Raw genomic sequence first — 27,632 nt, 5'->3', positions numbered from 1 at the left:
ACTCCTCTGGGAAACCGATCAGAACAGATCAAGTCGAGCAGTCATCTCATCTTACGTGGGCGTGGGCCTAGGAGTCGGTTCGAAGGCCCATTAGGCCCACCAACCAGAGACGCGACCGGATCACTGCGTGCAGCGGCCGATCTGATCAGAGCCGTCCACCTCCGCAGCACCCAAGCCCTATAAGAACGAGGCGAGAGCCCCCGCCGCCAATCTTCCACACGCTTCCGCCGCCGCCGCTGCCGACGACGACGCTAACCGACCGAGCGCGAGCACCGCCGCCGCCGCCATGGTTTGTCCCTCGCCTGTGCTCCTCCCCCGTCCACCTACCTTAGGATGCGATTTCCTGCTAGAGGATCACTTTGCGACTGCGGTAGATGCGCTCGTGTTTACCAATTGTTGCCTCTTTTTCTCCGCGGCTCACGCGCTGGTGCTTGTGGGTTCTCTGTGATGATCAACACCGATTAGATGTCCGACCCAACCCATTCCGCTAAAACATGGGGACAAAACGAGGCATTTGTCTGAGAGAACACTGGTTCTGTTATGCCTTTGCCCTGTCATGCTGCTGCTTGAATTCCATGTGCTTATTGTGTAAGACTAGAGTGCTATTTTGATAGTTCTCTGTGATGATGAAAATAGATGACGAGTCTGATATAATCCATTCAGTTACACCATGTGGAAATCTAGGCATTTGTCTGAGAGAGCATTGATTGCTTAGCCATTTCCTTTGCTCACTTTTTCCACCATTTTTGTATAATTGCGTTGGTGGCATGATGAGGAAGGCAATTCTTGTCTGATCTATTTGATGATTAAATCCTCCTACTCATTCTGAATGTCAAACCGACTGCAGATCTCTACTTTGCTGAACTAGTTGTGTAGATATCATAGAATAGTTGTTTCCTCTTTGCCTTTGAAATTAACTTCAGTTTGGGAAATGATGAAGAACAATTGGCCCGTGTTTCTGAAAACCATGTGATGATGTCTAAAAGCACAGAATTGAATTATATTCTCTCTGTGCACGCTGGATTTTTGTGCACTGATGAGCTGTATTTTAGCTTAATTTAGTACTGCTCTAGGTTTCTAGTTACTGTGTATGAGATGTGCTTTAGATATGTATAAGCTGGTACTAGTTTATATCAGGCAGCTGGTCTTTTTTCAAAGATGGAATGGACTGATCGTCGTGTCAGAAACAAGTCTGATTTAGTTTTTAGTATGTGTTTAGATCGACTATAGTTTGTATTTATGCATCTTTCATTCTGTCATATTATGAACGTGCTTCATGCAGCTTCACATTACGTGATACATCTAAAACCCACTGCAGTTGGCCATATTGTGGAGTATTAGTGATTTTGTTTGGTGTGTTTGACATCCGAGCTTTTTATTCTTAGCTAACCTAAAACTAAACTTACAGCCATTGTTTGCATGTATTGCCCCAAGCAGACCATCTGCCATTAATTACTTCTTTCTTACCATGTGATAATATGATTTTGTTATGCAAGTAATGCTGCAATTTCAATTCTTACTGTTTAATGTTTGCTATTTTAATTATGGGGTCCTATGATGGCATGAAATCTTTGAGACCTGATTATCCTTGTGATGACAACCATAAGCATGTTTCTGAGGAGCTAATTGTTTATTGTAGTAGTGGCTTTTTTAGTATTTCTTGAACATTTACTGAACTTGTTTCTAGAGCTACTTTTTTAGCTATTGCAGTGTCATCTGAAACTGTATGCAGTTTCATGCAAACCCTGTTTCAACATTAGTTATGTTGCGAATGCTAAATAGGTGAACGTTCCGAAGACCAAGAAAACCTACTGCAAAAACAAGGAGTGCAAGAAGCACACCCTTCACAAGGTCACTCAATACAAGAAGGGTAAGGACAGCCTGTCTGCCCAGGGAAAGCGTCGTTATGACAGGAAGCAGTCGGGATATGGTGGTCAGACCAAGCCCGTTTTCCACAAGAAGGTATGGCAACATCTTTGCGTGTGATTGTCAATCGATCTGATTTGTCTATCAATTTCATTGCCATCTACTTATGGTGTGTCTGGTTAGTGTAAAATCAGATAAAGATTAAAGCCAGTTGGGAAATGCTAATTACGTGACCTTTTCTTCAGGCAAAAACCACCAAGAAGATTGTGCTGAAGCTGCAGTGCCAGAGCTGCAAGCACTACTCCCAGCGCGCCATCAAGGTCTGTTCCTTTTTTTCTTGAACTGAACATTTATTTTTGTTCCGTTATGCTTTGCTCAGTCTGTCTTTATTCCTTTGCAGAGGTGCAAGCATTTTGAGATCGGTGGAGACAAGAAGGGCAAGGGAACATCCCTCTTCTAGATTGCTTTCACCTATCTGTAGTCATTGTGTTCAAAAACTATTACTACTTGTCGTAATGTTTTGATGTTATGAGTTGAATCAATCATGTATCCAAACCCCTTTATCTGGCATTTGAGCAACGATCGACTTGGCAGAATGATCTTTTGTAGCTTGAATCCTCTTTTAATCTCAGGCATTGCCGTAACGTGGATATGGATGTCCTGTGCCCCGATCGGTATAATTTGAGCTTTGCTCCCACTGTTTATATGCTGTTGGAGGACAGATGTATGATAACTGTTCCAGGCAGGAGTAGAAAAATCCTAGTGTGGACAGTGTCAGCGAGATGATTTGTGATTAATCCTGAGGGAATGAATCCTAAGGCGTGGGCTGTTTATATGCTTGCTGTCTGGGAGTTTCAGATATGTGAGGTTTTCTTTTGGCGAGTTCTTATGTCTATATGTTTGTCTGAGTTATTTTTTCTGAAACGGAGGCAGAGATTGCCTCATCTATTAATTAAACAGAAGAGAATTGCTCATGTTAATTACGGAAAACCGGGAAAAACAGGAATAATAAGGACCAAGCCCACTCCCAGAGACAAGCACATTCAGGGCAAAGCCCATCCTAATCGACAACATGTCGACCTGTGGCCGCTCCGACTTTGACGGAGAACTCAGAAGAACAAAACTAGACGAAAGCTGTTGCCGAACGGGCCACTTGCAGCCAGTCATCGTATACCATAGGGTCTCGCCGCCGCAGCTTCGACTCCACAGCAACAAACAAACCGAGGCAAAACCGTGGACACGGCGGAGAAGAGCCGACTACCGCAACCATTGTCGCGTCACCAACATCGCTCCCACCATCATCGTTGCCACAAAAGCCTGGTCGCCACAGAGATCCTCTCGGGGTCGCCGCCCCGACATCTACCGCTCCGTCGCGCCCAGTGCACTCCACCGGCACCGCCTTCCGAGGTCGCCGCCCCGACATACCACCGCTCTACTCGAGCAGCAACGCCGCACAGCCCAGCTGCCCGCAGCCCACGCTGCTCAGGGCAACCGCTCGCAGACCACAAATATCGCACCATATCCGGGGCCGCCGCCCCGACATAGAGTCAGACCGCCCCTTCTGGGGCGCATCGACCGAGCCGACACCCCCACCGCCCAAGCGGGACAAGGATGCCACCCAACCAATGTCGAGAGCGAGCCACACCTCTGTTGAGGCATATCTCTCTCGATGTAGTTTTGGTGATTGATGATAACATGTTTGCGGACTAATCGTGTGCTTTGAGTATTTCACAGATTCATCCTTGGCACGAGACGATTTCTTCCCTTCGGAGTGTCATTCAAGACGATGTAGCTCTTTCGTTTCTCTTTCGGTGGTCTAGTTGCGTAGAGGGCACCGTACTATCGAGAGGGGGTCCGCTGGGGTATTGCTTGGGTGGAATCAACACGTACACATCAGCTTCTCACTCTCAGAGCTCTTCCACTTAGTTGGAGAGATCTCTTCTCTTTTGTGTCCTGTCTGGGTTCCAGCGGTAGTACCGTGCAACCTAGCGGTAGTACCGTCGAGGAGTCACAAGCGGCAGTACCGCTCCGCAGCGGTAGTACCGTCGGTGACTCCACAGCGGTACTACCGCTGGCCTGCCTGGCACCACCGCCTCGTCCTCAGCCTCGACGGAGAGATCCTCTCTCTCTCTCTTGTCTGTGTCCCAGCGGTAGTACCGCACTACCCAGCGGTAGTACCGCCGAAGGGTCACAAGCAGCAGTACCGCTCCGCAGCGGTAGTACCGCCCGTGACTCCGCAGCTGTACTACCGCTGGTCTGTCTGTCTCCTACCGCCTCGACTCGAGGGCTCCTTTTCTCGTGTCGGGTTTTGCGGCACTAGTTGCGGCAGTAGAGGCGGTAGTACCGTTTCGGAGCGGTAGTACCGCCCTTACCACCGCGGTAGTACCGCTCTGGGTCCAGATCCCTGTTGCTCTCCTCTGCGCGGCAGTACCGCTGGCTCTAGCCAATCAAACTTGTTGATTTGCTCGGGCGTGGTTGAGAAGGCCCCGATCTACACTTCCACCAAGGGATTTTCAATTCCCCCACTCATCCCTAGCGGATCTTGTTACTCTTGAGTGTTTGAGCACCCTAGGCGGTTGAGGTCACCACGGAGCCATAGTCCATTGTGGTGAAGCTTCGTGGTATTGTTGGGAGCCTCCGATTAAGTTGTGGAGATTGCCCAACCTTGTTTGTAAAGGTCCGGTTGCCGCCTTCAAGGGCACCAATAGTGGAATCACGACATCTCGCATTGTGTGAGGGCGTGAGGAGAATACGGTGACCCTAGTGACTTCTTGGGGAGCATTGTGCCTCCACACCGCTCTAACGGAGACGTACTTCCCCTCAAAGGAACTTCGGTAACACATCCTCGTCTTCACCGGATCCACTCTTGGTTATCTCTTACCTTTACTTGTGCAATCTCTTTAGTGTTACTTCTCTTACTTGCTTGTTTGCTTGTTGTTATTGCATCATATAGGTTGCTCACCTAGTTGCACTTCTAGACAACCTACTTTGATGCAAAGTTTAATTTGGTAAAGAAAAGTTAAAAATTGTTAGTTGCCTATTCACCCCCCTCTAGTCAACCATATCGATCCTTTCAACCTCCGAATCCGAGCAGATCCGAAGCACTGTGCAGCACACAATCTCCAGTCGACGTCCACCGACTCCTCATCGTGGTGCAGCAGCCGCCGCACCTCTCAAACATGCGCAGACCCTGCCAGATCCGCGGCCTCTCCTGTCGTAACCACGCGTGCACGCCTCCCCGCGACCGAACGCAGCCGCACAGCGCCAGATCCGCCGCGACCGCTCGCTGCACATCCGGCCGTCCTTGGGCTAGCGCCCCACGCCGCGGGACCCCACACCCGACCGCGTCAGCCCGCGCACCAAGCGTCGCTGCTCAGCCGCCACACTGCGCCGCCTTGTCGCCTCGCCGCGCCGCCCGCAGCGACCACGAGTCGGAGCTCCCCCGATGTGACGCGCCACGCTGCGCGACCACGAGGAGGAGGAAGAGGGCCCTGCCATCGCCGAGCCGCGCGGGCTTCGCCCGGCGCCCCCTGCCGGCGGCGGCGAGGGGAAGGAGCGCCGGTGAGAGGCGCTGGCGGCTGGGCGGGGTTCACTCCCTGGTCGCCCACGGGAGCGACCGAGGGGAGTGCTCGGTCCGTGGTAGTTGTTGTTTGTCCGAGTTAATCTTATGCGATTATGAATTCTGAGGTGCGCAGCTGTGATCATCCTTTTGAAGTTATTACCGTCATGTTTGTGCATTTTCATCAATTCTTTTGTCTCCATGACGTGTGTATAAACGAGCTGTTGAAGTCGGCAAGTTGCTATTCATCTAGCTCCAAAAAGAGCTTCCCTCCAGTGCATGCTTGCCTCCCCTGTTTCACTCTCTGAAAGATCTTCTCATGAAGTGCGACAAGCGGTCTCCTAAAAACCTTGCCAGTGGTGGAACATGATACATGATCTGCATCCTGCAAGTCGTTCAACTAGCTCCTCATCAACACATGGAGAACATCAAGCAGTCGAGCCACGGATGATTTTCATCTTGTTTTTTAGTTCTGAGATGAGAAATTCTTGTTTCTTTTTAGCAGAACCGATCAGGCCGAGTCAAGCAAGCGAGGAGGAGGCCCAGTTTAAGAACAGGTGAAGGGAAGCCCATCATCTTAGATGTGACCGTGGGCCGAGACGTTGGTTTGAAGGCCCATTAGGCCTGCGAACCAGAGACCGACCAAATCGGATCAGAACGCCGCTCAGCGGCTGATCCGAGCCGTCCACCCGCTAGGGCTTCCCCCCTTCCCAGCACCCCACCCCTATAAAGTACGAGTCCAGAGCCCCCGCCGCCAACAATCTACGGAGATCGGGATCGTCCACACCCTTCCGCCGCCGCCGCCGCCGCCGCGAAAAGGAGAGCGAGGCCGACTCCGCCGCCGCGATGAGGGCCAAGGTTCGTACTGCCCTTCGTCTACCTTCTCTCCTATTAGCTGCTTCGCGACCGCGGTAGATCTGGGCATGTGCTAGTGTTTATCGAGCTTTCGTTCCTGCTGTTGCTGTTGCTCGATGTCGTAATTAGTGGTTCTCTGTGATGATCAACACTGATTAGATGTCCGATCCAATCCATTCCATTCAACCGTGGGGACAAAAATGAGGCAAATTTGTCTGAAAGAACCTGCTATTATAGTTCGATTTGCCTGTTCTCCAGAGATTCTAGGATGTAGTTTCTGTTGACTGAGTTGATATTTTTTGCGCATGTTTGTCCATTGTTCTCTGTGATGATGAAAACAGATGACGAGTCCGATGTAATCCATTCTATAAAACCATGTGGACAATCGAGGCATTTGTCTGAGAGAACAGTGTTTTCTTTGCCAGTGTTTCTTTCTAGATTTGTTCTTTCTTTCGTTCAATTGCGTCGGTTGGCATGATGAGGATGACTATTGGCGTCTGATCCATTTGATGATAAAATCCTCCTACTCATTCTGAATGTCAAACCGACTGCAGATCTCTAATTTGCTTAGCTAGTTCTTTAGATATCTTAGTTTGATTGTTTCCTATTTGCCTTCTCAACATTGTCAGTCTTTGGGAAATGATGAAGAACAATTGGTCCGTGTTTCTGAAAATCACGTGATGATATCCAATGAAACACTCAATCTTCTGATTCCAAAACAAATTGTACTTTCTTGTTATTTGGCTATGCATCTCCTAGAGTAGTACTACGCAATTTGTGCTGATGAACTGTGCGGTTACTTAAATTTGCAGTGGAAGAAGAAGAGGATGAGGAGGCTCAAGAGGAAGCGCCGAAAGATGAGGCAGCGATCCAAGTAGGCGCCTTGAGCACGGGAAGCATCATCCTACATCCAGGCTGCCAGGCATCGAGGGAGGACGGCATGGTCTAGTGATTCCTGGCGTGTTTGCTGCTATGGCTGTGGAAGCTGTTTTACCTGTGTTCTGTCCAATTTAGCTGTTTAATGCTGGTCTGGTTTTGTTCCAAGACTGAGTTTTATGTAATGTGGGATTATATGTGTTTGTGACTGAATTTTATGCAGCTATTAATTTTGCAGTACTCTTGATATATGTAATTCTGCCCTGCGTCCATCTTTTTTTTTGATGTGATGCTGTTCTATTTCTTTCTCATAGATGTTTCTGAAATTTTAGTTAATATCTGTTATGCCTTCTGAGTAGTTGAAAAGAACAGTCTATAGGTCCAAATGTCACATTCTGTAAAAAACTACTGCCTCCGTTCCGAAATACATGCATGTCTGAGATTTAAATGTGTAGCTTCTCCAACCATTGTTAGAGATACTGTGAAACTAAGTACTTTTCCTCATTGTACCTGAGCTGATCGACTTGGATACCAAATTCAGCATGCACATTTAACTTGTATGAGCTTCTCCATGCAGCATGCACCCAATGTATACGAGCTTCTCCAACAGATCTAGAAATGTTACCTTGGATGGATGTAAAGCCAAGCAAATTGCTTCCGTTTGTGTGGGTGTAAGATTACCGTTTGTGTGGGTGTAAGACGTTAATCTGCCTGACGGATTTTTCAAGTGTGTTTATTTAGGGCCTGAAACAACCGTTGTAAGACTTGTGATTTGGAATGTGTGTAAACACGTATTTAGGGCATTTGGGGCCAGAAACACTGCTCCAATACCTGCCCTTAATGTAAAATTTGCTCCAAAATTTCCAGCGCTGCCCAAAAATACAGCATAAAGTACTGTCGCAAAACCGCCGGTCGGGCGTTTTCCACGCACCCTTCCTGCCTCTACACCTGCAAATCACCGTCGGCTGATCCAACTCTACACTTGGGCTGCTGTCGCAAAATCGTCGGTCGGGTGTTTTCCCACGTGCCCTTCCTGCCTCTACTCTTGCGAGCATCACTGCGGTTGATGCCTCCCCCAACTCTAGCGCCCCTTACCTCGTCCCCTCTTCCCTAGGTCCGATTTGATCTCTATCCCTGCGAGATTCGGCTCCGGCCACCCATCCAAGCTGAGCGAGCTCCATGGGTGGTGGCGGAGCTTTGCTAGCACATCCAGACAAAGGGCTTTGGCTCCGACGCCTTCTTCAATGTTGTTGTCGAGGCCATGGCTAAGTTCTCAAATGCAATTGCGGTGACCCGGGGCTAGTGCGGCTCGGAGCTTCCGTTGTTGTGGGTTGAGCATGTAGGATTGTTTCATAGAGTAGAAATGCATTTCTACTGGGTTGCGTGGTGAGGATGTTTCGATTCCTTTAAAGTGGAAATTTCTCGTGCTATGACTTGAAGTTTTTTAATAGAGTGAATTGAGCTGAATTGCATGGCATGGGTAGTGACCAATTCTGTTGCTGATTGTAGCACGATAGTGCAGTTATTTTGTTTTGCCAAAAAAAAGGAAGTTAGATTCACCTTGGCGATTCCAAATAAAGCAAGTTAGCCCTCTTTCAAACACATTTATCATATATATTTTTTCGCGAAAGCAAACACATTTATCATATATTCCCTCTAGTGACCTAAATAATCTTATATTAGTTTACAGAGAGAGTACAAAGCTAAATGAAAGCCTGATGGCTAGTTAGTGGTTTGTGTGGTGGTGCTGCAGAATGGGTTGTTGGAGTTTGTACGGGTCGTGGAGGTGCTGCTTGAATGCGCCGCTGCTAGTCCCGATGTAATTCATTAGTAAAGTTCAGTTTCCAGCTTTCCTTTTTCTGACGAAAGTGTAAGAGGCCAAGATGCAGGTGTTAGTTTTCAGAAAGTTCAGACTTTCGGTGTTCCTTTTACTGAAGAAAGTTACAAAGGAACTTCTTGTCAATTTCGTTTGTTATTCGCTGAAATTGTATCCCATGCCATTTTGGTGTGTAGTTCTGTGCAATACAAAGAAATTAAAAGAAGACACTCAAATTTAGTATCTACTTTGATTTTGTCGGTCTTCCTGTTAGATTTGGTTTTAGTAGTTGAATTTTTTGAGCAGCTGTTGGTGGAGAAGACACTCAAGGAAATCTTGCAAAGTTTAATTTCTATCCATATGTGGAGAAGAAAGATGTGGTGCGGTTGCCCTATTTTTATGGCAGTTGTTGGAGCAATGGTGCCCTATTCAATACCCCATTTTAGGGCAACTTTTGGAGACACTCACTTTCTCGTGCCCTAAAAACATTTTTTTGTATCCCAAATTTTACTTCAAGCAAATTTTGGTGCCCTATTATAGGGCAGTTATTGGAGATGCTCTGCTCTCAGCACAACTTGATATAGTAGGCTGGTTGTATGCTTTAATTCTTCGTGAATGTTTATAGTTGGGAGGCGTGGAATCGGTGAGAGCCTATGACGCGACAAATATGTGGTTTGACACACATAAATGTCATGATGCCCAAACTGAGCTCATTTATAGGTGCTGAAATATTATGGGCCCACACAAAACCATGCAATGCGGTGGGCAGCGGGGCACCTTCATGTCATCAATTCTCAACTGATAAACATCAATCTCTTCCGTGCCTCTCAATTTCAAATTATTTTCCTCTAGAAACGATGAGACAATCCATACATCAAGAGAGTAGAAAGTGTGTTCCATACGAGTTGCATAGGCTTGAAAGGCATCGGGAATTATTTTATGGGCTGCACTAGGTGTTGGCCGGTTTAAGCAATGGAAAAGATCGTCCACCTCCATAGCCGTCGGACTAAGACAAAGAAAGTCACTATATCTTCTTCACATGAGCAAACGAAGTTGCAACAAGCATGTTGTTGCACCCGTCTCTCTACAACAGAGGACTTGTTGCAAAAGGCTTCGAACTACGGACTAACCGTAAAAAGCCTCAAACCATTTTTCTCTTCCTCCGATCTATCTAACATGAGCCTTATTGTGCTTTGCCTTCTGCAACAAGAGAGTTGTTGCAAATTGTTTAATCTTTTGTTCTTTTTCTTTATTGCCTATCATTGCAACATAGGTCATGTTGTAGAATCCTTTTTTTTTTGCAAAAATAGAGGTCTTCTGCATATATAAACTTTTGCAACAGAGGTCTTGTTGTAGCTTTTTCTTCAACAAAGGTCAACCATGGGTGGGAATAAGAAAAAATATAGAGCGACGCATAGGGTCCACATAGGACACGCGTCTGCACACTAGAGGCGGCGGATGCCTCGCGATGGATAGGCCAGGTGAAGAAAATCATTTCCTTTATTTTATCACGGTGTAGAAAGTTAAAACTATGCATCGTGTGACCAGTTTATCCACCCCCACCTCCCATTAACTGACACGATAATTGCCCCGGATGGAAAGAAACCTTTCAGGTCATGCGGCTATTATAGAAACAAAAAAATACAAGCTCCACAATCTGCTATCCGGTCATCATGACCCCAAATTGTACATAGCAATACCAATCTGTGGTTGAATGGTTAGGTGGACAGTGGTATCCCCAGTCCACCAGAGTTCATATCCTTTTGCTCACATTTATTGCTGGATTTATTTCAGGATTTTCGGCGATGCGCGTTCAATGGGAGGAGACGTTCCCGTCGACTACGAGACGCCTTTGGTGACTTCGTCCATCTCAAGATGATATGCCGCCTCAGTTTGTCGGAGGTACTCATAGTGGTAAGGTATGCGTGTGTGGGAGGGGCAATGACGGCTGCGCGCATTCGGCTCGCTTCAGTGCTTGTAGTCGTCGCTAGGTGGTCTACATATCTTGATGTAATTTTTATTATTTCTGGTGTTTGTTGTACCACCATGATTGACGATAAATAGATTGGAAGTTTCTTGAAAAAAAAAGAGTGATGGTCGCTCGGGGAACCTTGTCCCTTTTTATAACCAATCTAATAAAGTGGTGTTGAACTATTCTTCTGAAAAATTTATTGATGCAATTGTTATGGGTGAAAATGATGCTTCATGGCGCTTGACAGGATATTATGGACAACCAACTTGGGATAGGAAGCACCTGTCCTGGACATACTTGCGCAACGGAATGCGGCTGGTCCATGGTTAGTTACTGTGATTTTAATGAGATTGGTTGCAAGTGAGAAGGAGGGTGGTAATGTTCGACCTCAACAGTTGATGCATAATTTCAGAGGTTGTGTGGACTTCAACAGACCACTGTTATTGGTGATCAGTTTACCTGGAGCCAGGGCATCACCAAGTAATGAGGCGTGTGCGGATAAATTGCCATATGCGTTGGTTCATGAGCACCGTGTCCATTCAGACCATCGACCTATTCTCCTTCATATTTTTTTAAAATCTGTTTTGTCTCAACAACCGAAGGCCCGAAAATAGTTTGAAGCCCGTTGGTTGTGTGAAGAAACCGTCAATGCGGTAGTCCAATTGGCTTGGGATCCAGCAAGCTAGGCCACCCTTGCCTGATTGTACCAAGGCTGTTCATAAAGATCTACACCAGAGGGATCTGGAGGTTCTGAAAGGCCCAAATAAGAGGATATCGAAGCTAAAAAAAGACCTTCAGAAATGGAGACAAAGTGATCTGACGGGGAGATTAGGGATAAAAAAGATCTTCAAATATTGATAACCTTCTTTTTGTTAGGCTAGATATTGAGAATCTTCGGTATCATGAAGAATTGTTTTTATAGAGAGGACGAGCTAATTGGTTGCTTCATGGAGATCAGAATACATCATTCTTTTCTTCATAAACTTGCTTCAAAGAAGAAAAAGGAAAAGTACATTAAGAGGCTACTTGATTATACATGGGTACGGAGAGAAGGTACAAATTATCTCAGTAGTTTGATTACAAGGTACTTTATCGATTTGTTCTCATCAGAAGTACTCCCTCCGTTCCAAAATAGATGACTCAACTTTATACTAACTTTGTATAAAGTTGAGTCATCTATTTCAAAACGAAAGAAGTAGTTGATTACAAGTTACTTTAGAAACAAATGAGTAGCAACTACATCAGACCGCAACAGCGTGTTGTTTAGGGGTGGAAATTGGTAGCGAATAATCCGAAATATCCGATATTCGTATTTGAGAAAATGCCTATTTGTATCCGAAACATCCGCATCCGAACCAAAATGGAAATGGAAATTATCCGTATCCGAATTTATTAAACAAATAAAAAATAAAATATGGTAGGAGATTTTGAGACAAATATGGATATGGAAGTGGATATATCCGTATCCGAATAAGATTATGGAAGGTAATTTTCAAATTTCTAGACTCAATATTCCAATTATCCAACATAAAAGCCAAATAAGTGGTCAAATTTTACTCTTTATATGATTAAACTTATAAATTATTATGCATTACAATAGTATTTATTCATAAACCTATTTATCATTGACTTATTGTATGTCACAAGTTGATTATTTCAGTTCACATAACTATCGACTGATTTACTTAAGCAATATGTTGATATTATTCGTATCCGTTCCGAATCAAGAAAATATCCGATACGTATCCGTATTTGAATAATATCCGAGCCACATCCGTATCTGATAACATCCGTATTCGAATTCATATTCGTTTTGAAAATATGAAAATGGAAGTGGCAAGAGCACTATCCGATCCGCATCCGATCCGTTTCCACCCCTAGTGTTGTTCAACTATATGGGATGAAGTTTGGTCCATAGTTTTTAAATAAGACTTGGCTACACCGGTATGATTAGTCCTGGCGAACCAATATGTGGTTGAATGGTTAGGAGCACAGTGATATCCCCAGCCCATCAGAATTCAAGTCATGATGCTTGCATTTATCCTGGATAGGCGCCTATGGTGACTTTGTAAAATTTAGATAATATACTAACTCAGTCTTTCAGAGGTGCTCATAGGGATAGGGTGTGCGTACGTGCATTCACAAGGGGTGAATATATGCGCGTATAAATATATGAGCACTTACGTTTATACTGTGTTAAAAACAATATAATTAATGGTGAATGTGCTGCACCAACAGTTGCGCACCAGCGCCATCACGCTGTACTAGATCATAAAGGCGCGCGTTGCGGCACCCGCCCATCTTAGACACATCTTAAAAAAGGAAAAAAGATGTCTTAACGAAAGAAATATAGAAACATCTGACCAATTTCAGTTATATGTACCACATGGAACCATCACAAGTTGGTTCTATCTTCAGCCAGAATATTTATATATTCACAAATTCCGTGCATCTGATTAATGACAATAGAGGGCCAAGTGATGGTTTGTATAGCATATAAACAATTGATGCAAATTGGTAGAACTGTTATTGACATCCCAAATAAAATGATCTTCAAAGAACTTATGTGTGTTCCATGTCTAAAGGACTCACTTCTCATCCTTTTCATTATAGTAATGATTTCGAAGGAGCTCAAAGCCTTAGGCATAGGAGAGAAAATAAAGAGAAAATCATGTTCTATGGTCAACGAAACAAAACAATGTGTGTGCATAATCCTGCAAACTTCCGCATGAGAAATAATGATTTACCTTGTTAGACCCAGCCTGCTGAACCTTATGCAGTACATGTTCTACTATGTTGGCATTCAATTCAAAGAGGGAAAGGACCACCAAAAGAAATTAAACGCCATACAACATACATATGAGCATGCAAGAAATTGCCAGTATAGCAGAGTTATAACTTATACTAGTAGAATGCCCGTGCGTTGCTACGGGCTACAACACACATAAATGAATTAAATAAATGATTAAAGTCGTCTTTAAATTCGAAACTCATTTCTTCCTCATACGTCCGGTGCCCAACGGGCTCCCCAAAATTCAACCGTCTGGACAGTCCAGACTTTCCGAAATCCAGATCATATGTGGGGGAGAAATGTCATTGTCCGGACTATCCGCCATTAGTTATCTCCAACCCACGGGCGCAACACAAAACCCCCATCCCACGACAAAAACTTCGGTTTTCCTGTCCGACTCTCCCCTTCCCGCTCGGTTTCCCATTGTAGTGAAGGAAATATGCCCTAGAGGCAATAATAAAGTTATTATTTATTTCCTTATATCATGATAAATGTTTATTATTCATGCTAGAATTGTATTAACCGGAAACATAATACATGTGTGAATACATAGACAAACAGAGTGTCACTAGTATGCCTCTACTTGACTAGCTCGTTAATCAAAGATGGTTATGTTTCCTAACCATGAACAAAGAGTTGTTATTTGATTAACGAGGTCACATCATTAGTTGAATGATCTGATTGACATGACCCATTCCATTAGCTTAGCACCCGATCGTTTAGTATGTTGCTATTGCTTTCTTCATGACTTATACATGTTCCTATGACTATGAGATTATGCAACTCCCGTTTGCCGGAGGAATACTTTGTGTGCTACCAAACGTCACAACGTAAATGGGTGATTATAAAGGAGCTCTACAGGTGTCTCCAAAGGTAGATGTTGGGTTGGCGTATTTCGAGATTAGGATTTGTCACTCCGATTGTCGGAGAGGTATCTCTGGGCCCTCTCGGTAATGCACATCACATAAGCCTTGCAAGCATTGCAACTAATGAGTTAGTTGCGGGATGATGTATTACAAAACGAGTAAAGAGACTTTCCGGTAACGAGATTGAACTAGGTATTGGATACCGACGATCGAATCTCGGGCAAGTAACATACCGATGACAAAGGGAACAACGTATGTTGTTATGCGGTCTGACCGATAAAGATCTTCGTAGAATATGTAGGAGCCAATATGGGCATCCAAGTCCCGCTATTGGTTATTGACCGGAGATGTGTCTCAGTCATGTCTACATTATTCTCGAACCGTAGGGTCCGCACGCTTAACGTTACGATGACAGTTATTATGAGTTTATGCATTTTGATGTACCGAAGTTAGTTCGGAGTCCCGGATGTGATCACGGACATGACGAGGAGTCTCGAAATGGTCGAGACATAAATATTGATATATTGGAAGCCTATGTTTGGATATCGGAAGTGTTCCGGGTGAAATCGGGATTTTACCGGAGTACCGGGAGGTTACCGGAACCCCCCGGGAGCTATATGGGCCTTAGTGGGCTTTAGTGGAAAGAAGAAAGGGGCAGCCCAAGGTGGCCGCGCGCCTCCCCCCTCCCCTAGTCCTATTAGGACTACGAGAGGTGGCCGGGCCCCCCCTCTCTCTTTCCCCCCTTAAGGAATCCTATTCCAACTAGGATTGGGGGGGGGGGGGGAATCCTACTCCCAGAGGGAGTAGGACTCTCCTGGCGCACCCTCCTTGGCCAGCCAGCCCCTCCCCCTTGGCTCCTTTATATACAGGGGCAGGGGGGGCACATCTAGACACACAAGTTGATCCTTGAGATCGTTCCTTAGCCGTGTGCGGTGCCCCCTGCCACCATATTCCACCTCGATCATATCGTTGTAGTGCTTAGGCGTAGCCCTGCGTCGGTAGAACATCAAGATCGTCACCACGCCGTCGTGCTGACGGAACTCTTCCCCGACGCTTTGCTGGATCGGAGCCCGGGGATCGTCATCGAGCTGTACGTGTGCTAAGAACTCGGAGGTGCCGGAGTAACGGTGCTTGGATCGGTCGGATCGGGAAGACGTACGACTACTTCCTCTACGTTGTGTCAACGCTTCCGCAGTCGGTCTGCGTGGGTACGTAGACAACACTCTCCCTTCTCGTTGCTATGCATCACCATGATCTTGCGTGTGCGTAGGAAATTTTTGAAATTACTACGTTTCCCAACAGTGCATCCGAGCCTAGGTTTTATGGTTTGATGTTATTTGCACGAGTAGAACACAAGTGAGTTGTGGGCGATATAAGTCATACTGCCTACCAGCATGTCATACTTTGGTTCAGCGGTATTGTTGGACGAGACGACCCGGACCAACATTACGCGTACGCTTACGCGAGACCGGTTTCCCCGACGTGCTTTGCACATAGGTGGCTTGCGGGCGACTGTCTCTCCAACTTTAGTTGAACCGAGTGTGGCTACGCCCGGTCCTTGCGAAGGTTAAAACGGAGTCTATTTGACAAACTATCGTTGTGGTTTTGATGCGTAGGTGAGATTGGTTCTTGCTTAAGCCCGTAGCAGCCACGTAAAACTTGCAACAACAAAGTAGAGGACGTCTAACTTGTTTTTGCAGGGCATGTTGTGATGTGATATGGCCAAGACATGATGCTAAATTTTATTGTATGAGATGATCATGTTTTGTAACCGAGTTATCGGCAACTGGCAGGAGCCATATGGTTGTCACTTTATTGTATGCAATGCAATCGCGATGTAATGCTTTACTTTATCACTAAGCGGTAGCGATAGTCGTAGAAGCATAAGATTGGCGAGACGACAACGATGCTATGATGGAGATCAAGGTGTCGCGCCGGTGACGATGGTGATCATGACGGTGCTTCGGAGATGGAGATCACAAGCACAAGATGATGATGGCCATATCATATCACTTATATTGATTGCATGTGATGTTTATCTTTTTATGCATCTTATCTTGCTTTGATTGACGGTAGCATTATAAGATGATCTCTCACTAAATTATGAAGAAGTGTTTTCCCTGAGTATGCACCGTTGCCAAAGTTCGTCGTGCCCAGATACCACGTGATGATCGGGTGTGATAAGCTCTACGTCCATCTACAACGGGTGCAAGCCAGTTTTTGCACACGCAGAATACTCAGGTTAAACTTGACGAGCCTAGCATATGCAGATATGGCCTCGGAACACGGAGACCGAAAGGTCGAGCGTGAATCATATAGTAGATATGATCAACATAACGATGTTCACCATTGAAAACTACTCCATCTCACGTGATGATCGGTTATGGTTTAGTTGATTTGGATCACGTGATCACTTAGAGGATTAGAGGGATGTCTATCTAAGTGGGAGTTCTTAAGTAATTTGATTAATTGAACTTAAACTTATCATGAACTTAGTACCTGATAGTATCTTGCTTGTTTATGTTGATTGTAGATAGATGGCTCGTGTTGTTGTTCCGTTGAATTTTAATGCGTTCCTTGAGAAAGCAAAGTTGAAAGATGATGGTAGCAATTACACGGACTGGGTCCGTAACTTGAGGATTATCCTCATTGCTGCTCAGAAGAATTACGTCCTGGAAGCACCGCTGGGTGCCAGGCCTGCTGCTGGAGCAACACCTGATGTTATAAACGTCTGGCAGAGCAAAGCTGATGACTACTCGATAATTCAGTGTGCCATGCTTTACGGCTTAGAATCGGGACTTCAACGACGTTTTGAACGTCATGGAGCATATGAGATGTTCCAGGAGTTGAAGTTAATATTTCAAGTAAATGCCCGGATTGAGAGATATGAAGTCTCCAATAAGTTCTATAGCTGTAAGATGGAGGAGAACAGTTCTGTCAGTGAGCATATACTCAAAATGTCTGGGTATAACAATCACTTGATTCAGATGGGAGTTAATCTTCCAGATGATTGCGTCATTGACAGAATTCTCCAATCACTGCCACCAAGCTACAAGAGCTTCGTGATGAACTATAATATGCAAGGGATGAACAAGACTACTCCCGAGCTCTTCGCAATGCTGAAAGCTGCGGAGGTAGAAATCAAGAAGGAGCATCAAGTGTTGATGGTTAACAAGACCACTAGTTTCAAGAAAAAGGGCAAAGGGAAGAAGAAGGGGAACTTCAAGAAGAACAACAAGCAAGTTGCTGCTCAGGAGAAGAAACCCAAGTCTAGACCTAAGCCTGAAACTGAGTGTTTCTACTGCAAGCAGACTGGTCACTGGAAGCGGAACTACCCCAAGTATTTGGCGGATAAGAAGGATGGCAAGGTGAACAAAGGTATATGTGATATATATGTTATTGATGTGTACCTTACTAGAGCTCGCAGTAGCACCTGGGTATTTGATACTGGTTCTGTTGCTAATATTTGCAACTCGAAACAGGGACTACGGATTAGGCGAACACTGACAAAGGACGAGGTGACGATGCGCGTGGGAAACGGTTCCAAAGTCGATGTGATCGCGGTCGGCATGCTACCTCTACATCTACCTTCGGGATTAATATTAGACCTAAATAATTGTTATTTGGTGCCAGCATTGAGCATGAACATTATATCTGGATCTTGTTTGATGCGAGACGGTTATTCATTTAAATCAGAGAATAATGGTTGTTCTATTTATATGAGTAATATATTTTATGGTCATGCACCTTTGAAGAGTGGTCTATTTTTGATGAATCTCGATAGTAGTAACACACATATTCATAATGTTGAAGACAAAAGATGCAGAGTTGATAATGATAGTGCAACTTATTTGTGGCACTGCCGTTTAGGTCATATCGGTATAAAGCGCATGAAGAAACTCCATACTGATGGACTTTTGGAACCACTTGATTATGAATCACTTGGTACTTGCGAACCGTGCCTCATAGGCAAGATGACTAAAACACCGTTCTCCGGTACTATGGAGAGAGCAACAGATTTGTTGGAAATCATACATACCGATGTATGTGGTCCGATGAATATTGAGGCTCGTGGCAGATATCGTTATTTTCTCACCTTCACAGATGATTTAAGCAGATATGGGTATATCTACTTGATGAAACACAAGTCTGAAACATTTGAAAAGTTCAAAGAATTTCAGAGTGAAGTTGAAAATCATCGTAATAAGAAAATAAAGTTTCTACGATCTGATCGTGGAGGAGAATATTTGAGTTACGAGTTTGGTGTACATTTGAAAAATTGTGAAATAGTTTCGCAACTCACGCCACCCGGAACACCACAGCGTAATGGTGTGTCCGAACGTCGTAATCGTACTTTACTAGATATGGTGCGATCTATGATGTCTCTTACTGATTTACCGCTATCGTTTTGGGGTTATACTTTAGAGACGGCCGCATTCACGTTAAATAGGGCACCATCAAAATCCGTTGAGACGACGCCTTATGAACTGTGGTTTGGCAAGAAACCAAAGTTGTCGTTTCTTAAAGTTTGGGGCTGCGATACTTATGTGAAAAAGCTTCAACCTGATAAGCTCGAACCCAAATCGGAGAAATGTGTCTTCATAGGATACCCAAAGGAGACTGTTGGGTACACCTTCTATCACAGATCCGAAGGCAAGATATTCGTTGCTAAGAATGGATCCTTTCTAGAGAAGGAGTTTCTCTCGAAAGAAGTGAGTGGGAGGAAAGTAGAACTTGACGAGGTAACTGTACCTGCTCCCTTATTGGAAAGTAGTACATCAAAGAAAACTGTTTCTGCGACACCTATACCAATTAGTGAGGAATTTAATGATGATGATCATGAAACTTCAGGACAAGATACTACTGAACCTCGTAGATCAACCAGAGCGAGATCCGCACCAGAGTGGTACGGTAATCCTGTTCTGGAAATCATGCTGCTAGATCATGATGAACCTACAAACTATGAAGAAGCGATGGTAAGCCCAGATTCCGCAAAGTGGCTTGAAGCCATGAAATCTGAGATGGGATCCATGTATGAGAATAAAGTATGGACTTTGGTTGACTTACCCGATGATCGGCAAGCAATTGAGAATAAATGGATCTTCAAGAAGAAGACTGACGCTGATGGTAATGTTACTGTCTACAAAGCTCGACTTGTCGTAAAAGGTTTTCGACAAGTTCAAGGGGTTGACTACGATGAGAACTTCTCACCCGTAGCGATGCTTAAGTCTGTCCGAATCATGTTAGCAATTGCCGCATTTTATGATTACGAAATTTGGCAGATGGATGTCAAAACTGCATTCCTGAATGGATTTCTGGAAGAAGAGTTGTATATGATGCAACCGGAAGGTTTTGTCGGTCCAAAAGGAGCTAACAAAGTGTGCAAGCTCCAGCGATCCATTTATGGACTGGTGCAAGCCTCTCGGAGTTGGAATAAACGCTTTGATAGTGTGATCAAAGCATTTGGTTTTATACAGACTTTCGGAGAAGCCTGTATTTACAAGAAAGTGAGTGGGAGCTCTGTAGCATTTCTGATATTATATGTGGATGGCATATTACTGATTGGAAATGATATAGAATTTCTGGATAGCATAAAGGGATACTTGAATAAGAGTTTTTCAATGAAAGACCTCAGTGAAGCTGCTTACATATTAGGCATAAAGATCTATAGAGATAGATCAAGACGCTTAATTGGACTTTCACAAAGCACATACCTTGACAAGATTTTGAAGAAGTTCAAAATGGATCAAGCAAAGAAAGGGTTCTTGCCTGTGTTACAAGGTGTGAAGTTGAGTCAGACTCAATGCCCGACCACTGCAGAAGATAGAGAGAAAATGAAAGATGTTCCCTATGCTTCAGCCATAGGCTCTATCATGTATGCAATGCTGTGTACCAGAACTGATGTGTGCCTTGCTATAAGTCTAGCAGGGAGGTACCAAAGTAATCCAGGAGTGGATCACTGGACAGCGGTCAAGAACATCCTGAAATACCTGAAAAGGACTAAGGATATGTTTCTCGTATATGGAGGTGACAAAGAGCTCACCGTAAAAGGTTACGTTCATGCAAGCTTTGACACTGATCCGGACGATTCTAAATCGCAAACCGGATACGTGTTTACATTAAACGGTGGAGCTGTCAGTTGGTGCAGTTCTAAACAAAGCGTCGTAGCGGGATCTACATGTGAAGCGGAGTACATAGCTGCTTCGGAAGCAGCGAACGAAGGAGTCTGGATGAAGGAGTTCATATCCGATCTAGGTGTCATACCTAGTGCATCGGGTCCAATGAAAATCTTTTGTGACAATACTGGTGCAATTGCCTTGGCAAAGGAATCCAGATTTCACAAAAGGACCAAGCACATCAAGAGACGCTTCAATTCCATCCAGGATCTAGTCCAGGTGGGAGACATAGAGATTTGCAAGATACATACGGATCTGAATGTTGCAGACCCGTTGACTAAGTCTCTTCCACGAGCAAAACATGATCAGCACCAAGACTCCATGGGTGTTAGAATCATTACAGTGTAATCTAGATTATTGACTCTAGTGCAAGTGGGAGACTGAAGGAAATCTGCCCTAGAGGCAATAATAAAGTTATTATTTATTTCCTTATATCATGATAAATGTTTATTATTCATGCTAGAATTGCATGAACCGAAAACATAATACATGTGTGAATACATAGACAAATAGAGTGTCACTAGTATGCCTCTACTTGACTAGCTCGTTAATCAAAGATGGTTATGTTTCCTAACCATGAACAAAGAGTTGTTATTTGATTAACGAGGTCACATCATTAGTTGAATGATCTGATTGACATGACCCATTCCATTAGCTTAGCACCCGATCGTTTAGTATGTTGCTATTGCTTTCTTCATGACTTATACATGTTCCTATGACTATGAGATTATGCAACTCCCGTTTGCCGGAGGAATACTTTGTGTGCTACCAAACGTCACAACGTAAATGGGTGATTATAAAGGAGCTCTACAGGTGTCTCCAAAGGTAGATGTTGGGTTGGCGTATTTCGAGATTAGGATTTGTCACTCCGATTGTCGGAGAGGTATCTCTGGGCCCTCTCGGTAATGCACATCACATAAGCCTTGCAAGCATTGCAACTAATGAGTTAGTTGCGGGATGATGTATTACAGAACGAGTAAAGAGACTTGCCAGTAACGAGATTGAACTAGGTATTGGATACCGACGATCGAATCTCGGGCAAGTAACATACCGATGACAAAGGGAACAACGTATGTTGTTATGCGGTCTGACCGATAAAGATCTTCGTAGAATATGTAGGAGCCAATATGGGCATCCAGGTCCCGCTATTGGTTATTGACCGGAGATGTGTCTCAGTCATGTCTACATTATTCTCGAACCGTAGGGTCCGCACGCTTAACGTTACGATGACAGTTATTATGAGTTTATGCATTTTGATGTACCGAAGTTAGTTCGGAGTCCCGGATGTGATCACGGACATGACGAGGAGTCTCGAAATGGTCGAGACATAAAGATTGATATATTGGAAGCCTATGTTTGGATATCGGAAGTGTTCCGGGTGAAATCGGGATTTTACCGGAGTACCGGGAGGTTACCGGAACCCCCCGGGAGCTATATGGGCCTTAGTGGGCTTTAGTGGAAAGAAGAAAGGGGCAGCCCAAGGTGGCCGCGTGCCTCCCCCCTCCCCTAGTCCTATTAGGACTAGGAGAGGTGGCCGGCCCCCCTCTCTCTCTTCCCCCCCCCTTAAGGAATCCTATTCCAACTAGGATTGAGGGGGGGATCCTACTCCCAGAGGGAGTAGGACTCTCCTGGCGCACCCTCCTTGGCCAGCCAGCCCCTCCCCCTTGGCTCCTTTATATACAGGGGCAGGGGGGCACCTCTAGACACACAAGTTGATCCTTGAGATCGTTCCTTAGCCGTGTGCGGTGCCCCCTGCCACCATATTCCACCTCGATCATATCGTTGTAGTGCTTAGGCGAAGCCCTGCGTCGGTAGAACATCAAGATCGTCACCACGCCGTCGTGCTGACAGAACTCTTCCCCGACGCTTTGCTGGATCGGAGCCCGGGGATCGTCATCGAGCTGTATGTGTGCTAAGAACTCGGAGGTGCCGGAGTAACGGTGCTTAGATCGGTCGGATCGGGAAGACGTACGACTACTTCCTCTACGTTGTGTCAACGCTTCCGCAGTCGGTCTGCGTGGGTACGTAGACAACACTCTCCCTTCTCGTTGCTATGCATCACCATGATCTTGCGTGTGCGTAGGAAATTTTTTGAAATTACTACGTTCCCCAACTTGTAGTGGGATGTTTCTCGCTGGACATCTCTTGCTCTCCCACACAGCTAGCCAGCCGTTGCGCGTTTGCCACATCGTACCCCCAAGCTATCAAACAGTATTGCTAACACCTGCATATTTGGCTTCACACAAAACTTTAGATCTCATGTTGAATCTAACATCATATACTGAGTATGAAAACATTTAGAAACATGTTGATACTAATAATGATATAATATATGATTCTGTCTACACCCGAGCATCCTTTCTAGCAGAATGCTCGGGTTTTGCCATAGAACAATATAAGAGAAATGCATTCAACGAAGTGTTTCATCTTAATATTAATATGTATAATGCAAGGGAGGGTGATATGCCCCAATAGCAACATGTGTCATTAGTTGGTCGATGTGGGAAGTGTGATACTCTTGTTCTTATCTATGTCTTTGATAATGTGGATCGAGGTCCTCGCTTCCTCCTTCTATGTGCATGACATCTCTTTATCCTCGTGGGTTTACTCTTCTATGTCCATCACGTCTCTTTCACCTCATTGTGTCTCCTACATCATCACCTCATAAGATGACTCGTGCTTGTCTCCTAGTTTTTTTGTACTTTTTGCGAACCCCTTGGTGTGTAGTCTCATATATTCATAGTAAAATTAAGGAATAAATACGAATGGCGAAAAATACCTCATAATTGCCACAGATGATTGTGGAGTAAAGTAAGAAACCACACATAGTTGCATGAGACCAAGAAAACACCAAGTCTGTATGATTTATTAACTAATTTAAAATATTCTTAGATGAAATGACAAAAGTTTTTGTAGTCATTCCATTCCATGGAGGGCAAGTCAGCTTACATGTTTTGAGACATCAAATCGCTCCACTGTTGTTCGCTAAAAAAAATGTATCCAGTAATTATCCTTCCACATGTTGTTGCCCAACCACTGGACCTTCCTTGTCGCGAAGTAAGTTCCTAATTGTAGATGAATTCCTTAATCGTCATCTTAAAAATCCAGTTAATACAAGATATATAGCGTAATTGCAGAAACAATGTTAAGGCAAAAAACTGGTGCATAACAGGGGTAGATTCTTTTGAGCACATATCACCTAGCTTCTGGTCAAATAGCTTTAATTGGACCTGCAAGGGCTCACGTTAAATTACTAAATATTATATTTGCAACAAAAAAAATCAACAACTTCGAATATGTTAAGGCATGTACACTGTCATCGGAAAATTCAAGAAAGGAAGCAGCCAAAGATGACACTAATACTATGACACAACTTATATGTTAAGTACTATATGCCGTAAACTTGAATAGCATGTGAAACTACGAGATAGCAGTGACATTAAGCCATGCATGTGCACTTAAGATTACATCAGAGACGGTGATGGACGCTGTTTTATTTCATGAAATTCATTGCATAAAAAGGGGATATCTATCTACTGTTATTATTCATTGTGCGATATGATGGAGAAATAAACATAGTGGAATCTTTGATAAAGCCAGATGTCAGGACTTTGTGCAAGATACTGATTTAAATAATTGTAGTTATAAATTATAAATCATGTGACCTTGAGCAGCAGTAAGACATGCTTCTGCAGATCAGATAATAATTCAACATTGAGCATGAATCCATGAACCACAAAAAAACAACATGTTTCTTTTACTAACAAGAAAACACAAGTTGATCAACACATAGAAAGTTGTGGTAAGTATACTTCATACCCAAGTGGTTTGCATTAGCCTGATAGTATGTGTTTCTAATAGATATTGCTTATCACTCATGTCAATTGATGATCTCCTTCAGCTTAGGGCCTTCCATTTTCTCGTGCCACCACACATGTCACCTAAATCCAAATGGATGAAATACTGTTCAAGGGAATACATTCTTCATAAGCTTGACAAAGGAAAAAACACTAATATAAAATAATTGTAAGCCTAATTGGGAACTATTTCAGAAATAAAATAAAATAAAATAAAATAAAGTCAGCACTCTTGTATTCTTGGTATGCAATATGGCATGTAAACAGTCGATGAGATATTAGAAGTGATAAAAATATATGTGTGGATCTAGTCAAGTTTGTCCTATTTGCGTGCCATGCATGTGCAGTTTATTAATCTTGAAAGAGATTAAAAGCGATTATATTGACATTGTAAGCAAGATCCGACCTTGAATTAAGGCTTTGAATTAACACTGTAAGCAAGATAATGTTTATGTAAGAGCATATCATTTTGCTATGCTCCGAGGAGCAAACACACCTACATGTGATAGATAGTTTCATGTCGGCAAATAAATGTGCATTCAGTAGTACAATAGTTGGTATTCTGACTTGGATTCCAAGTTTTGCTTGCTTTATTGAATCTCTAAAATGAAGGGATGAATGTGTTCTCTTTTTGAATAGTATGTTATCTGATTTAGCAATGCCCGTCACTTTGGAACCTGTTGTTACCCAGAAATACTACAGAAATCTAGAAACTGCCATTTTCTTTGCACCCACCAGATTCCAAAATATAGTTAGCTATAGAATAATAAGATAGTAGGAGGAAACACACACTAAAAATAAATTAGCAAACATAAGTACATTTGATTAAGCCAAGGGAGCATGATTTCTTTGATCGATGCAAGCCTCATAATAAGTTAAGAAACTAAACATTTAAAACTGGACAAAATACTACAGAAAATAATCCAAGCAATCCTACTTTACTATTGAGGCACACATATAAGCGGTTGTTCTCATGCAAACTGAAGCACTCCCTCCGTCCGGAAATACTTGTCATCAAAATGGATAAAAGGAGATGTATCTAAACATATTTTAGTTCTAGATACATCCCTTTATATTCATTTTGATGACAAGTATTTTCGGACGGAGGGAGTAGTATATATATCCACTTCACCATCTACCATTACAAGATGGCCAAGCCTTTGTCAATCGGATGAACATGATCCAGGCAAGGAGGGCATTAACTAAGAAGATTAGTCAGATGAACATGCTCTAGGATAGGAGGACATTAGCCGAAAAACAAACAAGGAGGATCATGCAAATTGATTCGGTTTTTAGTCGGACGGAGAAAACCCAGCGTGGAGGGGATGGTGGGAGGTGAGGGAGAATAAATCGGTGAGGCGAAAATAAACCTGCGCACCGGGCTACCAACTCCCCCTTTAGGAGTAGAGATAGAGATTAACTACTCTACAACTTTCGTGTTGTAACCATAATTTAATTGTGGTATCCTTATGCTTAAATATTCAAAACAAATAGCAATCACTATTAAATAAATATCATATCACGAAAATAAGTGATTCTCTCCGTTTCCTTTTTCTATTTTCCATCTAGTGGCTAAAACATAACGTGGTTAAATAAAAATATGCAGGGAACAAAGAATAAACCTGAGTACGGCTGCAATTTACATCATCCTTATGAAGGTGGGCCTATTTTTTTAACACAACTTTTGGCAACCGTTGCAAGTATTTCTTCAACTCAGTAGTGAGGCTCGGCGCCAGCCAACATATTGAACCTGAAAAATGACGCAACAAACCATAAGCATCTATCCAAGAACCCAAAGAATTTTTTTCTAATTCGTGAGTGGGACTCAACTAAACAGCACTTGCCTGTGGTGCCCAGCACCGATGACATGTCAGCCTATATATATCCCTTCCGCCAGGATGGACTGAGTTGCTTTCCACTCCTACTATCTCCACTCCCCCTTCCACCAGATGGACCAAACCGCCTCTCGTCTCTACCATATCTTCCAAGGTTGAATCGGCAAGATGAGAGATGACATCTGATTTGTTATTACCGCAGTTTACCTGTCATAAATTCAGAGAAACATCACTTAATAGATCGCATGGCTGTGTTGTAAATGAACAGAAACCGGTGCGCTAAACATCTGTAAAACCAGGCCTGGTCGTGAGAGCTTAACGATAATACATCAAATCTATCCGGTACCAATATGTAACGATGACATCAATACTAATCAAAAAAATTCACGGCTACGTGTTCCAGACTGAAAATTAAGACAACCCAATAATGCACAAGGAACCAGAGGAGGAGACATGGAGCATCTACCAGTGGGGCCCAACAAATCTAACCAGGTCTCTTCACGCACCTCTCTAGGGTCTTCGGCAGCGACAAGCTTGAACTTCCGCCACTTCCATCTTCGTCGCGCCCCCTGCCTGCTCTGCAAACTCACCATCCAGCTCGTAGTTGGTTCCGAGATCGAATTGCGTCTCGTCGAGCTCGAGCACGAGCCCCTCGCCATGGTCAAGCTTAGCAGCCTCATACACGTCGCGGGGTGTTCTGGAACCTGCCAAGCATACGAACGACGCGGCGTACCCACCGACGCCATACTCGTCGGAGGTGAGTCGGGCGATGGGGGAATCGACCCCGCCAAGATGGGCGGGGTCGTTGACGTAGGCGAGGGCGAGGGCCTGCTCGAGGGGCTCCTCAACCTCCTCGGCATGGCTGATGCAGGCGTGGATGCGCCGGCGGCGCTTGAGCACGAGGACGTCACGAAAGCGGGTGCAATCATCGAGGCCGTAGAGGCGAACGCGCAGGGCGTCGTTGGCGGCGGCGAGGGGTGCGCGGGGGCATCAAAGAAGAGGTTGCGTTGGGCGTCGTTGCAGAGCAGGCGGTGCGCGGCGGATGAGTCCCAGCCCACGGTCGAGGCTGGACCTATATTTTTGTGCGTGCAGGAGAGGACGCGAGAAAATCGATCGTGATGGTAGAAAACAGCAGGTGGGATTGGTGGAGCGAGGTGGTCATA

The 27,632-nt window shown here is 44.3% G+C and overlaps 1 protein-coding gene, 1 long non-coding RNA gene, 8 other non-coding genes and 1 pseudogene across 12 annotated transcripts; 10 read left to right on the top strand and 1 right to left on the bottom strand.

The window, feature by feature from the left end:
• The first annotated feature begins 160 nt into the window (after positions 1-160).
• Positions 161-2,516, top strand: LOC125510807 (large ribosomal subunit protein eL42z/eL42y). Its single transcript, XM_048676070.2, has 4 exons — positions 161-289; positions 1,783-1,962; positions 2,112-2,186; positions 2,267-2,516. The coding sequence occupies exons 1-4, from the start codon at positions 287-289 to the stop codon at positions 2,324-2,326; spliced, it is 318 nt and encodes a 105-aa protein (XP_048532027.1). The 5' UTR covers positions 161-286; the 3' UTR covers positions 2,327-2,516.
• LOC125511921 (small nucleolar RNA SNOR75) lies at positions 440-527 on the top strand. The gene has a single exon (XR_007285190.2). It is a non-coding gene; the product is annotated as a small nucleolar RNA SNOR75 (small nucleolar RNA).
• On the top strand, positions 616-701 carry LOC125511917 (small nucleolar RNA SNOR75). The gene has a single exon (XR_007285186.1). It is a non-coding gene; the product is annotated as a small nucleolar RNA SNOR75 (small nucleolar RNA).
• LOC125511747 (small nucleolar RNA Z105) lies at positions 763-829 on the top strand. Its single transcript, XR_007285099.1, has one exon. It is a non-coding gene; the product is annotated as a small nucleolar RNA Z105 (small nucleolar RNA).
• Positions 1,551-1,622, top strand: LOC125511774 (small nucleolar RNA R66). Its single transcript, XR_007285113.1, has one exon. It is a non-coding gene; the product is annotated as a small nucleolar RNA R66 (small nucleolar RNA).
• Positions 2,517-4,790: 2,274 nt separating the features above from the next.
• LOC125507398 (uncharacterized) lies at positions 4,791-7,412 on the top strand. 3 transcript variants are annotated; one of them, XR_015602765.1, is made up of 3 exons: positions 5,539-5,553; positions 5,931-6,283; positions 7,093-7,412. It is a non-coding gene; the product is annotated as an uncharacterized LOC125507398 (long non-coding RNA). The 3 variants fall into 3 exon arrangements; XR_015602766.1 differs by having other exon boundaries at positions 5,928-6,283; XR_015602764.1 differs by having other exon boundaries at positions 4,791-6,283.
• LOC125511923 (small nucleolar RNA SNOR75) lies at positions 6,414-6,504 on the top strand. The gene has a single exon (XR_007285192.2). It is a non-coding gene; the product is annotated as a small nucleolar RNA SNOR75 (small nucleolar RNA).
• On the top strand, positions 6,601-6,687 carry LOC125511909 (small nucleolar RNA SNOR75). Its single transcript, XR_007285179.1, has one exon. It is a non-coding gene; the product is annotated as a small nucleolar RNA SNOR75 (small nucleolar RNA).
• Positions 6,750-6,816, top strand: LOC125511751 (small nucleolar RNA Z105). The gene has a single exon (XR_007285103.1). It is a non-coding gene; the product is annotated as a small nucleolar RNA Z105 (small nucleolar RNA).
• On the top strand, positions 6,915-6,995 carry LOC125511729 (small nucleolar RNA SNORD18). Its single transcript, XR_007285084.2, has one exon. It is a non-coding gene; the product is annotated as a small nucleolar RNA SNORD18 (small nucleolar RNA).
• Positions 7,413-26,979: 19,567 nt separating the features above from the next.
• Positions 26,980-27,632, bottom strand: LOC147973100 (triphosphate tunnel metalloenzyme 3-like; annotated as a pseudogene).

The sequence above is a fragment of the Triticum urartu genome, chromosome 5A, assembly GCF_056163025.1.
Source record: "Triticum urartu cultivar PI428250 chromosome 5A, HENAU_Tu73, whole genome shotgun sequence".
NCBI lineage: Eukaryota > Viridiplantae > Streptophyta > Magnoliopsida > Poales > Poaceae > Triticum > Triticum urartu.
The sequence above is the reverse complement of the archived record's forward strand: the minus strand, read 5'-3'. Positions and strand labels throughout refer to the sequence as shown.